The sequence below is a fragment of the Populus nigra genome, chromosome 6 (genome assembly GCF_951802175.1).
Source record: "Populus nigra chromosome 6, ddPopNigr1.1, whole genome shotgun sequence".
In the NCBI taxonomy this organism is placed as follows: Eukaryota; Viridiplantae; Streptophyta; class Magnoliopsida; order Malpighiales; family Salicaceae; genus Populus; species Populus nigra.
In genome coordinates this window covers 3,542,132-3,556,028 of record NC_084857.1, presented here as the reverse complement: position 1 = coordinate 3,556,028, position 13,897 = coordinate 3,542,132, and the positions used below count along the sequence as shown (strand labels likewise).

The 13,897-nt window shown below is 35.1% G+C and overlaps 2 protein-coding genes across 3 annotated transcripts; one reads left to right on the top strand and one right to left on the bottom strand.

The window, feature by feature from the left end:
* The first annotated feature begins 4,105 nt into the window (after positions 1 to 4,105).
* Positions 4,106 to 5,902, top strand: LOC133696145 (uncharacterized). The gene is made up of 2 exons (XM_062118210.1): positions 4,106 to 4,602; positions 5,019 to 5,902. Exons 1-2 carry the CDS (start codon positions 4,257 to 4,259, stop codon positions 5,555 to 5,557), a joined length of 885 nt encoding a protein of 294 aa, XP_061974194.1. The 5' UTR covers positions 4,106 to 4,256; the 3' UTR covers positions 5,558 to 5,902.
* A 1,019-nt stretch (positions 5,903 to 6,921) lies between these two features.
* On the bottom strand, positions 6,922 to 13,026 carry LOC133696144 (ultraviolet-B receptor UVR8-like). Of its 2 annotated transcripts, XM_062118208.1 has the most exons (11): positions 12,658 to 13,025; positions 11,737 to 11,810; positions 11,545 to 11,629; positions 11,287 to 11,418; positions 10,955 to 11,197; positions 10,541 to 10,777; positions 10,201 to 10,244; positions 9,014 to 9,196; positions 8,313 to 8,403; positions 7,585 to 7,628; positions 6,922 to 7,326 (listed from the first exon to the last, which is right to left on the bottom strand). In XM_062118208.1, exons 1-11 carry the CDS (start codon positions 12,848 to 12,850, stop codon positions 7,204 to 7,206), a joined length of 1,449 nt encoding a protein of 482 aa, XP_061974192.1. In that variant the 5' UTR covers positions 12,851 to 13,025; the 3' UTR covers positions 6,922 to 7,203. The 2 variants fall into 2 exon arrangements, with proteins under 2 accessions (XP_061974192.1, XP_061974193.1); XM_062118209.1 differs by lacking the exon at positions 11,737 to 11,810 and having other exon boundaries at positions 12,658 to 13,026.
* Between the last annotated feature and the right edge of the window lie 871 nt (positions 13,027 to 13,897).

Below are 13,897 nucleotides of genomic sequence, written 5' to 3'. Positions count from 1 at the left end.
GTGTCCGGAACATGGAGCTTGTTGTCCCACCAAAATTTACACCGATCGTTTTCTCTCAAACTATCTCTTTAATATCAAATGCATCTTAATGAAAAGTCAATCTCACCATCCCTATGCAGTTTTAGAATAGCTTTGTCACTACACTGTTTTAATTTGTAATATTATGAATATTGATGAATAACATTTTTGCTAATACTATTTTAATTCACAGTGTAATAAAAATTGATGGACATGATTTAGCTTTATTGATCACAGTAGTCTTTAATTAATTAGAAGCCAGATTTGACCTATCATGAATTATTTGCGTCTATGTGACAAATACATATGCGTGCACTCCCACATCCGTAAATCATTTAAATTTACAGTAATGGTACGTACGCACAGTGCACTCGATAATTAGTGACTCGACAAATTAACACAATTATTCGTACACCCATAATTAAATCACAAACAAGTATTTTATATTCTTTTATGTTATTCGTATCAATACCCCCTACCGTTATACTTACCTCGAGGAATGGTATTAGAAAATTTTAAAGGGGGGTGTCATCGTAAAAAAATATAAGATTGAAGAGCAAATATTGTATTTTTAGAAAGACTATTTTAAAAACCAAAATTAAAATATTTTAAAACTTAATTTGGAGATGCCATACTCCAAAGCAAGCTGTAGTTGCTCCCTGATTACCTCCTTGAAATACAAGCACGAGGAGATGATTGCATGCATGCCAGCCATCACCATTATGTAAATCACAACTCTTATTAAGCTTGGATTATCACATAAGCAAAGGATGTTGACCATCGCTAATTAAATTGCTTAAGGAAACTAATGGGAGAACAGCCGATATTTCATTGTCGGTGATGTTCTGCACACCTTATTAATTATTTTGCATATATAATTGCTTCCCAAAATGCGCAAGTGTATTAGAATTATAATGGAATCTTTCTATTTAATTAGGACGATCCATGTGGAGCAAAAATTAAATAAATCTGAATATCACATGGGATCTCGTATATTTCCCTTAAAACCAAAGTCTAGGTTATACTCCCGGATTTGAAAGTTTGGTGCAGGGGTTGCACCATCTTGTCGTAGATTTTTAATTCTTTTATTTAAATTTGAATTTTTTTGAGTGTTTTAATGTGTTGAAATTTAAAATATTTTTTTGAAAAAAATAAAAATAATTTAATTATTTTTTAAATAAAAATAACTTTCAAAATCAATCTCCGCTACAACCCCGAATGTTCCATAGCACAGCTTGATTTTGAATTAAAAAAGAAAAAAAAAAGATGATTGTGTGGTTAGAATTTTCCAGGTGTTTTATTGCGTGGTCAGGAAAAAAAAAAGATGATTGTGTTTTAATTTTAATTTATTTTTAAATAAAAATAATTTAAAAAATCAATCTCTATTACTACAATCTCGAACACCTAGGCACAGCTTGATTTTGATTTATTTTTTTTTTAAAAGGAAAAGAAGACAGATGATTGTGTGGTTAGAACTGGATTGTCATCTTCTAAAGCCATGCCCGACTACAAGAACTGTACTATTTGAGTCAGCTTAGAAAGGTAGACCGTCATCATCTCCAGCACATGCCAGAGTAGGTGATGATTCCCTGGACGAAGAAACAGCGGCAGGATGGTTCAGCCCCAATGCTACAATACCTTGCAAGTTGCAACTACTGTCCTGCAGTATCTTACCAGTTGACGGGCTACCGCAAATAGATCCAGATTACGATTGATTTAAAATCTAAACTACATTTCTTGTAATTTCTCAATTACACCCAGACGGAAGAAAAATTTCCGCGAAGCAATGAATAGGAAAGCGTCCTGGAAAATCCAATGGACAAGACATGATCACCTCGTGGGTTAGATAATGAACTAAGCCCGGGATACTGAATAAAACCTCTTACAGTGTCTGCTGATGCGTTTCGGCCCATGTCCAAAAGTCAAGGCCCGAGTCAGAACTCATACTAGGAAGGAAAAAACAAGAAAAAAGGAACATGACTAGGAAAGCAATTTGATTAGATTAATGAAATTCTTCCCTGTTGTTCGTCTTTTATTACGAGGCATGTGTGTATAAATTACACCTTACTATTCGCACCAGAAGTATTATTTATATAATTTTGACCATGTGCTTCGATTGCTTTACTCTAAAGCAAAATATATAAAGAAATTGATAAAATTCGAATTGAACAAGCTCAAAAAACCCCTCAATCAAGCAAATGACCCATCTTATTGGGGCTTAACCAGGACAATGAGCTTAGTTTTATTGACACAGCTATATTTGTAGGTGTATGAAAGTTTTCAAAAAAACCCATCATATTTTTATCAGTGTTAATATATATATATATATATATATATATATATATATATGTCAAAGATCTTTTTTTTTTTTTTGTTAATGCACGTGTCATGGATATTTTTCCATCAACATAAATACATACATTAGAGATATTTTTTCCTATCAGGATTACTAGAGTAATATTACGATTTAACCCATCTTTTTCATAAAAAAACTCGTTGGCTGTAAATAAACCATGAATCTACAAAGCCGAAAAGGGTTTGAATCTTTGTTGTCTGTTGCATATTTATTTATAGAATGTCTCTTTACAATATAAATGCATTTCTCTCAAAAAATCACTAATTTATTAACTGATGAATCCCTGAGATCATAAAAGAGAACATTTTGTAGATATTAGACACCCATCTCCAGCCACAATGATTACGAAGAATAAATCAAATTATCATAACCAAAAATTTAATCGATTATCCTGAACATAAGCCTTGTCCCTGGGTTATTTAAATTTATTAGGATCTCATTAAAAACTAAAATCGTAGTCTTCATCTTGACATTATATAAATTTAATTATGTGACCTCAATTAGTTTGTTTATTTTGTGAAAAAATAGTTTTTTATAGATCACTTTTAAAATTTGCATGTGTTTGTTTACCATTAAAATTAATTAATGAAAAATATTTTTTAATCAAGAAAAAATATAACTTAATTTATAGAAAAATATTTTTCTTTTATTCGAGTGAAAATCACTTTTTAGAGAGTTGAGAAAAAATAAAAAATATCTTGTTATTTTTTAATTATAGTAAATTTGATTTTTAATATTTTGATTGCTATATATTTTATCTTGATTTTTTGTTAATCATTTAAAATTTGATTTAATTTGATTTTTATACCAACTTTGATCCTCATTATTTTGATTGCTATTTTTTATTTTCTTATTATTTTTTTAATTGAAAATTTTTATCTATCAGATTCAATATATATTATTTTGATTGTTATGTATTTCATTTAAAATAATTTAAGATTTTTTTTTCAATTTAATCCTCTTTCAATTTGTATCTATTAGTTTTAGTATCTATTTTTTTTATTGTTATTTATTTTATTTAAAATATTTTTTTTTTCAATTTCATCCTCTTTCAGTTTTTATCTATTAGTTTTGGTATCTATTTTTTTATTGTTATTTATTTTATTTTAAATAATTTATTTATTTATTTTTAATTTCATACTTCTTTAAATTTTTTATTTTTTAGATTTGGTTTTTATTATTTTATTTTTTTGCATAAAATATTTTTTAATTTATTTTTCATGACACAATAAAATACTAAAAAATATTTTCTAACTTATTTTTTATAATACTATCGAGCAAAAACCAATTCACTTTTTAGAAAATAAACTATTTTACAAAAGAAAACTAACAAACAAACGGTACTATATAATTTTTTAATTTTATTTTACCAGGAAAGCAATGTAAAACACCGAATCTTATCAATCGAATAGGATTTTTGAAAACTATCGGCTATCCAATGAATGAATCGTGTGGCGGATTCTGCACAGAATCCATCCATAATTTTCGGGGGTGGTAAGAGAATTTTCAATGGCCCAAATCCTATCTATCTTCTTCTGCTCCAAGCCCAAGCATTACAACCTGGCAATCAATGTGCCCAGAGATTTTGATGATCTATAGGCCCAGGCCCATACCCAAAACAAATTGTTACAAGTTATTACAAGGCATAACTTCCTACTTGTCTGCAGAAAGCCCATTACATATCGCCAATCAACACAAAACGACACCCTTTCACTCTGCATTCTGCATACCTGTACCCGACGTCGCATAACGCCCAAAGAAAACATCATCAAAAACCAAAACCAAACCCTACGTTCTTCATTTTTTTCTCTTCTACAGACAGAAACAGAAGGCATCATCTCCAATAAAAACCAGAGGGCCAACACCACAAAAATCCTCAACCATGTCTGTAGTAGACAAATCAGCGAAGCCAGCCAAGATGCGTTGGGGAGAACTAGACGAGGAAGATGGGGAAGATCTAGACTTTTTATTACCTCCCAAACAAGTGATTGGGCCTGATGAGAACGGGATAAAAAAGGTGATCGAGTATAAATTCAACGACGATGGTAATAAGGTTAAAATTACTACCACCACGCGAGTTCGCAAGCTCGCCAAGGCTCGGTTGAGCAAGCGGGCCGTGGAGAGGCGAAACTGGTCCAAGTTCGGAGATGCCATTCATGAGGATGTTGGTAGCAGGCTTACTATGGTTTCAACTGAAGAGATCTTGCTTGAAAGGCCTAGAGCTCATGGTATTTCTATTATTTTCTTAAAAAAAACATTATATTTGATCTGATTTTCTTGTGGTATTAGTATGCGTTTTAATTACTCAATCTATTGGTTTCCTTTATACAGTAATTCCAGTGCCATGTTTTTATATATATGTTTGGCATCCTTTCTGCAACGCATCTTTATTCAGTGCTGTCTTGCCTGATATGCTTCATTTCTAGCTCATGCATTAGGAAACTTCAATCACAAAGAAAAAGGGTTGGATTTGACCTCAATGAAAGTTTATAGAGTGATGATTGTGTTGTTTGGAAAATTCTCACATCTGGATTTTAGCTCCTTCAATCTATATCTAACAGTATTTTTGTGGATTACTACTTTCTTTCAAGAATCTAAGGGTTGGTTGTTTTTTTCATTTAATAATGCATTGACATGCCAACAGGTGCCAAAGCAGATGAAACCAAGATAGCTGGAGATAACTTGGCTCAGCTAGGTAAAGGAGGGGCTGTTCTCATGGTTTGCAGAACTTGTGGTAAGAAAGGAGATCACTGGACATCACGATGCCCATACAAGGATCTTGCTCAACCACCCGAAACCTTTATTGACAAACCCGCTGCAACGGAGACAGCTATGGCTGCCACCGGAGCAACCAAGGGTGCTTATGTCCCGCCAAGCATGAGGGCAGGTGCAGAGAGAACTGTTGGATCAGATATGAGGCGCAGGAACGAAGAAAATTCAGTTCGGGTTACCAATTTATCAGAGGACACCAGGGAGCCTGATCTGCTTGAACTATTCCGCACATTTGGTCAAGTGAGCCGTGTCTATGTTGCTATTGATCAGAAGACCGGTGTCAGCAGGGGCTTTGGTTTTGTCAACTTTGTAAGCAAGGAAGATGCTGAGAGGGCAATAAACAAGCTCAACGGATATGGTTATGACAATCTAATTCTTCGAGTCGAATGGGCAACACCCAGAACAAACTAGATTGTTCAGAATCGCTATGCATTTCTTCTGGTACGCATGGTTCTATGCTTCCTAATGTGTCTTCCTGAAGAATGCTTGTTGTTCTTCAACCTTGGGATTTTATTATCAGATAGAGTTGTTTAATGTTCATGACTGGATTTCGATGTTTTCTTTGCTGTTATTGTTGCTCCTCGGACTACTTTATAAAGCGCAGAAGAGTAAATTCTTGAAAAAAGAGCTGAAGAGCAAATGAGTTTGATCTCAACATATATTTTTTTTGTCTGATATTTAATGAGAAATAGGAAACAATGTTGTTTTTCCTAGACACAAGTGCAGTTTTTTGAGAAAATATTCGATTATTGTTTATACTCTTGCCACTTTAATCTCAACTATTAAAGCATCCTAGACACCAAATGATATGTTTCTATTAGCATTTGTTTAGCTAATTGCTGCACATTGCACGGTTCTGTTTCTATCCATGACCTTGAGAAAAAGGTTTGCCTGGCGAGGAACACTAGTCAAAAGTAACTGAGCCGGGCTACCATTCCTGATTGGGTTGACTCGAATCTATCAGCTAAAGTTGGCTGGTCCTTTTTTTTTTTTCCTCACCTTTGCTTTTCTGAATTTCTGTATTTGGCCTCAAATATTGTTATGCAATCTCGAAAATACCTATAATTACTTTAATTAAAAAACTCAAACCCTATGTAACACACACACAAACTAATTTTTAAGGATACGAGTTGTAGCATAACAGTCTCTAGGTTCGAAGAAAGTGATGGAACAGTAATGTTGTTATATATATATATATATATATATATATAACAATACAACCGACAAAATTTGATTTAAGGACAAACCAGCCGAAACAAAGAACTGTAGCAAGTCCAAATGCTTCGACAATTTTCTAACATGTTCAGAAGAAACTGGAGAGGGGGCCTTTGATCAATTTCGGTTGCTTGCATTATGAAAAGTAGAAACAAATATTGTCATAGACTATTTTTCCATATGAAATTTGTCAATCAATGAACTACATAGGACTGTAGAGGAAATCCATAATTTCTAGAGATACTAATATCATGTGCTGGTTGCGCATAACTTCCAAATCGAAGAAAGAAAAGGACGTAATTATTGGAAACAACTAACACATGTATCCAATTGAAAAGAAAAAAATTAATTACACAAGACAGTAATCTCTAGCGCTTGAAACTCTTCAGAGATGTAAGTTCTCTCCAGTGCTCATGCAATAGACAATTCATCGAAGGAAGAATTGATGTTTTTCAGGCACTCGAGTTTTTTTCGCTTTCCTTGAGTGCGGTATGAAACATAACATGCGTCAGAAACACAATAGCAAGCTTGCATAAGTGAACAAACTCCACAACACTTCATACACAACAATACTCGACTTTTCATGGCATTGAGTACAGTATAATGTTCAAATTCTGCTAAATAAAATATACAAGGGACCTGGCTAGATCATTTTTTACACCTTAAAAGCAGTATGTCATTCTAGTAGTTTTAAGAGATGGAACTAGCCGCGGTGAACCTGATCCACGAAAGAATAAGAACGAGCATACGAGTACGCATAGATGGATCTTAATGATATATCAGCTTTCTGAAAGGACTTCTAACCTAACAAAACTGTGCAAAGGCTTGTCAGAGTCAGATACTCAAGTAGGTGACTCGGCTAGAAGAAGGGTATGCCACCAGCCACAAGCTACAGTTTTAGGGACACAGCCATCGATGGTAACTTGAGAAGGAATGTTGCGGTCAATCACATCACCCAAGCCAAGCTGTTTCACAAACCCAGACGTCGAAAAAATCAATTATGTTCTTAAATTTGCAGACATTTTGCAGCTATATGTACACCACAACACTGGAACATAATGACGTGAACCTGAGTTCCCTATCAATTATAGTGCATGTTAAACATTATAAACAACAACAGAGGCTTATTTAGCTTGACACGAATCACAGTAATGAAATTAAAATCCAATGCCATTCCAGATGCTCGCCAAATAAGATGATTGGTTGGGATTAAGCATGAGTACCTGGCCATACTTGTTCCATCCCCAGCAGAATACTTTTCCATCCTCTTCAAGAAACAAAAGTAAAACGTCACCCTTCATAGTTACGTGAAATACATGTCCAAACATTATTCTAAGAGCATGCATATGGGTCGCAAGTTTAAAACATGTTATAGGAATAATCACCAGAATGGTGAAGAAGTAATTATTAATTTGTTTTGAAAATATGCTACGTTTGACATTAGAAATTATCCTTTCCACCAATTTAACTAAGCTTGCAAGTTGATTAACACAAAATTGCACTATTTTTTACCTACGCCAACAGTTACGCCTTCTCATTCACCACTGACAATCTTTCAACTGGTCTGGTTCTTGATCAGTTATTTTGTTAGGTTTTACCAAACAAGTAATATCATCTTTGCATACATTTGAGGCTAAAAACCCTCATTCGAATTGGCTATATTTTTATACCTTTCGGAGTTGTCCTTTTATTCATCCATGTAGAACTCACATTGGTGGTTTTATAATTTTGATAATCCTTCAGACTTCGTTTCACCAAATCAAAACACCAACACTCAGTTTGTTGCCAACAAGATCAAAGGAGATGATTCGAGATTGAAAATTAACTCAAATAATATGCACACACGCACACACAAAATTCAGTAGTTTGTCTGATATTCAGTGGAAATTAATGGAATGACATAATTGTTACCGAACAACGAGATAAGGAGGACTAAAAATAGTCCACAAACCTGTGATTATAGCACTGTGGCGAGCCCCACAAGAAACTGTTTTCGCATGTATATTTTCCAAGCTTGGAGCTTCCAAGAGTCTGGGGAGAGTCTGATGTACAAATTCAATAGATTGTGAAGTTAACCACAGAGAATTCTTCAAGAACAAAACATCTGTTAACATAGCAGCTATGATTGAGGTATAAGTAGTCCAGTGAACAGTGATAATGATTCAGATATAGCGCAGTGGTAGCAGTAGCAGAGCTTGGATCTGTGTGCCCAAACTGAAATCTCGAAACTCTAAGAGTCTAGTCACCTTTCCCAGTGTTCTACTGGCAAAGAAGAGTAACTCTTCAAGAACAAAACATTTGTTAACATAGCAGCTATGATCGAGGTATAAGTAGTCAGTGAACAGTGATAATGATTCAGATATAGCGCAGCGGTTGCAGTAGCAGTGCTTAGATCTTTCTGTGCCCAAACTGAAACTTTGAAACTCTAAGAGTCTATGTCTAGCCACCTTTCCCAGTGTTCTATTGGCAATGAAGAGTAATTAATGATTTTTTATTTTGAAACTACATTTTTTCCGTGTTCTGTTGATGATAAATGCATTTGGATTTTTGAGATCTTATAATGCACATTTTATCATACCAAATTACCAGTCCTTCCATTTATGCAATCAAGGGAAAGAGAACTTGAGCGAAACGGTTATATTTGTAATGTACCTCTGCCTGGTCACCACCAGTTCCCAACTGTCCAAACTGATTCCCACCAAATGAGTAGACATCACCATCAGCAGAAACACAAACGGTATGCCATAACCCTGCGGCAACTGCCTCTATCCTAATGCCCAGCAAAGAAGATACACAAGTTGGGCTTAACTCATCATCTGTGCTTCCTTGACCACACTTGAAAAAACAATAACAATAGACTTCAGTCCTTTTACCATGACAAGCCAAAACACGCAGCAGTAAAATTAATCACAAGAAAAACACAAATATGTAAGCGCTAAAAAAGAAATAGAGTATGTGGATGGGAATCCCTCATCAGTTAAGAATAAGAAGTTTGAGGTGCTTATATATAAGATGAACCCGAAACCAATCAGTCTAGGCTTTTGGGTTAAAGTGTTGTTAAACCTTGGGTGTAAGCCTTCACGCATGCAGGCCCATGTAACTCCCCAGCAAATATAATCCCTTGTGGAGTGAATGTCAATTTCAACATCTACATTGATTTTTAATGTGCAGAAACGCTATAGGATTTAATACTTCAAGATTGGAGAGAAAAAAACTAGTAATTTACATCCAGTGCAGCTTTGCCATCAACTGCACTGTTTTTAATTAATTGAGAAAGATTGGACGTGCATCCTCTCTTTCCTTTGGTGGCACTTTTTGCATAATCATGGCAACTTTACACACTTTTTCTGCAGTTTCTCTTAAGGGACATGTCCAACGCAATAAAAAAAATTGCGGCGATAACGAATATAGGCCAATTCTCACCATTAAAAGCACTTTTTAGTGGCTAAAATGTGAGAAAGTAAGTCATTCAAATGAGGTTTGACAGTCAAATAACAGACCCAACATTTAATAGTCGAGGGGTTAAAACGGATCCAGAGGAGTTCAACCAATCGAGACATACACGAATGAAAGACGAGCAACTAAGAATTCAAAGTTTTACAAATATCTTTTACTGGTGATGATTCTATGCAAGAACCAAATTCAAATAAACAGTCAGATTAGGAACCATCATATTGACTGAGACGCATTGCTAAGCAACATATGATGAAAGAAAACGTGCATTTCTCTAATGAAAATGCAAGGACAAGCTCACACACAACACAAGAAATTTACTTTAGGAAAATAGAAAACCCCAGGAGAGACTCATTGACTGCCAAAAATTTACTAGACCAGAGTACCTGTCCATAAAGTCCCCAGCCAAAAGTAAGCAGTGCTCCAGCATCTGTAATAGATTTGAAGCCAAAAGTATGAATTGGTCATGTGGAGGTCTTTGAATACAGAATAAAATGGGGGAAAATAAAGGGAAAACAGGCATGCATTAACCATGACAGTCAAACTCATGCCATAGACAGTTTGCAGTCTAGGTCGTAAATCTTGTTGCTGTACTTACTGATACAAGTATATCAAGTACACGGCTCTAATGCTCCTAAACTATGTTACTTGAGCTTATATATATTGAATAACAAATTCAACAAAGCATTATAATAATAAAAAAAGAACATCACCATACAATAGTACCTGTAATTACCGCACTGTGTCGACCTCCACAAGCAATCCCCTTAACATGACTTCCAGGAACTCTAAAACTCTGTCCCTCTGAAGTCATGCCCCCTCGAGAAAGCACTACAGCTCTATCTTTTCCGTAAGCAGAGTCAATGCAAGGTATGGGATGAGGAGAGGACACCATACGTATCCGGGAGCCCAAACCAAGCTGCCCTTCGCCACCATAGCCCCAACCCCACACCTGTCCTATATCTGAAACTTCGGGAAAATTAGGATACATCAAGTGTCTTGCTTAGTTGCTTTACATAAAAGTCTTCCATAGCTTCAAGCTTCATACTGCCTATCAATTTGTTACCATGATCTCGTTGCAGAGAGAACTACACATCAAAATACAGAGTCAGCACAGTACTATTCCAGGACAGGACTTACCTGACAATGCTAAAGTGTGGCGCCCGCCAGCAGCAACAGTGGCAACCCTCACTCCCGGGTTAAGAGTTACTAGGCATGGCAATGCTGAGAGTGTTTCATCTCCGGCAGATGAGCTTTCGGCTGCTTGTTTTGCTGATGCTATTCTCCGCCTCTTTGTACTTTCATCTCCACTTCCTCTACCATCAACCCCAGACAAGGTTCCACTTCCACTGCTAGACCTCGAACCTTGCGAGCGAGGGCTGACTGCAAAAGATAACCATTCACAAGTTAGCCTGCAGAAAGATAAATTACTTAGTGCACAGTATTTGAAAAGGTAGCTAGTTGGAAATTGCCTTGTTCTGTAAAAAACAGATTCTGTCTTTCAAACGCATCCTTTGCTGATCCTCCCGCCCCTGATGGATCTCCAAAGACTTTCCCTGAGGGAATACATTCTTTCCAACCCCATGTATAGACTTCTCCAGTGTCTGTGCTTGAGAAAAAGAAAAAGAAAAAAGAAGCTTAATTAGTTTTTAGGCAGAGTAATATGATACATGATCAATTATCAATCAAAGAAAGAGTTCAACACTGCCCTTGCATATACAGTTATTTACCTGTAGCTGCTACACAATGCGCCCAACCAGCAGCAGCTTCTACAATGGAAGCCTCAGTTGGGAGAGGGAAAGCCTCGGGAGTTTCCTTAACAAGAAAAATAGAAGGAAAAAAATTGCTTGTTAGTTCTACAACATGTAAAATTAATCAACACATATGGAATGAAGTTGAAGTGTTTTATGGTGCAGCACTACCCCATGCTTCCCGGATGTGACATAGCTTTGACCTAGATCATCTGTTGAACCCCATGTAATGAGCTTTCCAGACTCTGATTAAACAACAACCATGAGTAAAACACCACTATTTTCTAAATTAGATAAATCAGTTGACCGTAACAATTGAGTCATGCTTTTATTAGCTTTGAAGGGAAGCGAGAAATAGTAGCCTTTATGCATGTCCATAATCTAATTATGAGCACTATCTCAAACTTCAATTAAGAGGAAAGCAAGAAGGGGTCAAACAGAAATGAAAAGTGCTTCAAATGGCAATTGAATCCAAATTGCAGCAAGCTGACAGTGTAAAGTCTAATCAGTATAAAAATGTTCAAATAAAAAAGGGGGAAAAAAGACTTGTCTTGCATCCAAGAAAAGCTAAATTTCCTTTCCTTAAATGTGAAAAGTAAACACTGTTGCATTGAAAACTGAAATTATAACACGAAATTAAATTTCAGAAGCAAATTAATTTCAACTTGAAATTGTATTCATTTTAACAAACTGAAAGAAATTAAACAGAAAAAACAAACAAAATAAACTATTAAAAAACGAAAAAAAGAAAAGGAAAGAAGCAGGAATCAGGAGTTGTACCAAGCAAAGTAAAAAACCTCACTTGACAAAGTTCATTATCCCCATTTTAGCCAAATTAAACTCAGCTTTCTTTTCCCAGGAACCAAAACAGCATTAAAACAAACAATAAAACAACCTTACTTTCTTCCCTTTTCCCACATTTTCTCAGCAACCAAACAGAACGAACATCAAATGTAATAAAAAAATCCACAACTCTCTATTTTTACCAACAAGATAATAACCAAGATAAGTCAATCACATTCCCATTCCCAGGTCTAACCTCTCAACTCCACGCAAAAATAAAATAAAACTGAAGAGACAAAGAAAAGTCACCAGAAATGGCCATGGCGAAACCGCAACCGCCACCACAAACATCCTTCCACGCATACACCGTCGACCTGACAGCAAGCGGAGACGAAATAGGCGACCTTTGCGGCAAAGCACCCGGTAAATAACCCCACATAAAAACCAATCTCTCATTGTTCACCTCCATTTTCACTGCTTCTTCCTTTCCCTCCCCATTCATTCTTTATATAAGAAAAGAGAAGGCAACACAGATGAAAACACCAAAAAAAAAAATCAATACTTGCTACTGTTTTTTATATATATATTTTTTATTATTTTTTGGGAGAAAATTTTTTGAGCTTTTGTGTCTGTGTATTTTAGAGTTTGTTCCGGTAAGTAATGGAGACTCTGGTAATAATAGTAGCCATAAAATGGGGCGTATCATTTACAAGAAAATAGAAGATACCACGTAGGATGCTCACGTGGTTACAATGACACGTGGCTTCATGTTATCCGCTAGATTGCTCAGTAAATTCTGGCCAGGAGTTCTCGGAAGTTTCTGGAAGGTCAGGACTCTAAGAGGAAAAAAAAAAACTCAAAGATGGCGTGCACACAGTGGTTGATGCCGAGTGACACGTGCTTCCTTTCTATACGAAGTCCAATCATTACTGTCTCACGTGTCGGCTTATTAGCGTGGGATGTTTGTGAAAGGGTCGTGCCACGTCATTTTTGGGTCAGTTGATGCAATCATTGGTTTTTTTTTTTTGCTGGTATATACATGTGGAAGGCACTATTTTTTTTGGTAATAGGTGAATTATTTAAAGATTATGGGTACCAAATAAAAGTATAGAAAGGATATTTTATATTCATTGTAGAGCTTGAAACCAAGAAATATAAATTTGATGTGGGGATTGAAAGTTGTTCATAATAATTGACTTTGACGATTTGTTTATATATATATATTGAATGCAGACAATTCTTTTTAGTGTTTGTTAAGAGTTAATAATTGAATTTATAATTTATTTTTTCATGGTATCAATAATGTTATTAAAATATTACAGTTTACAATACCATTCTCACTCGCTGTACATGTGATGCAGAAATAAATATATATCCCTATCATTGATCTATAGTTTAATTAAAATTATATTTGCCTATCAGCTATTAAAATATTACAGTTTACAATACCATCAATAATTGTAAAATAAACTAAATTATAAAATAATTTATGATGTAAATTGATTAAAAATTCAATCGTAGAATATAATATTTTTAACATGTAAATATA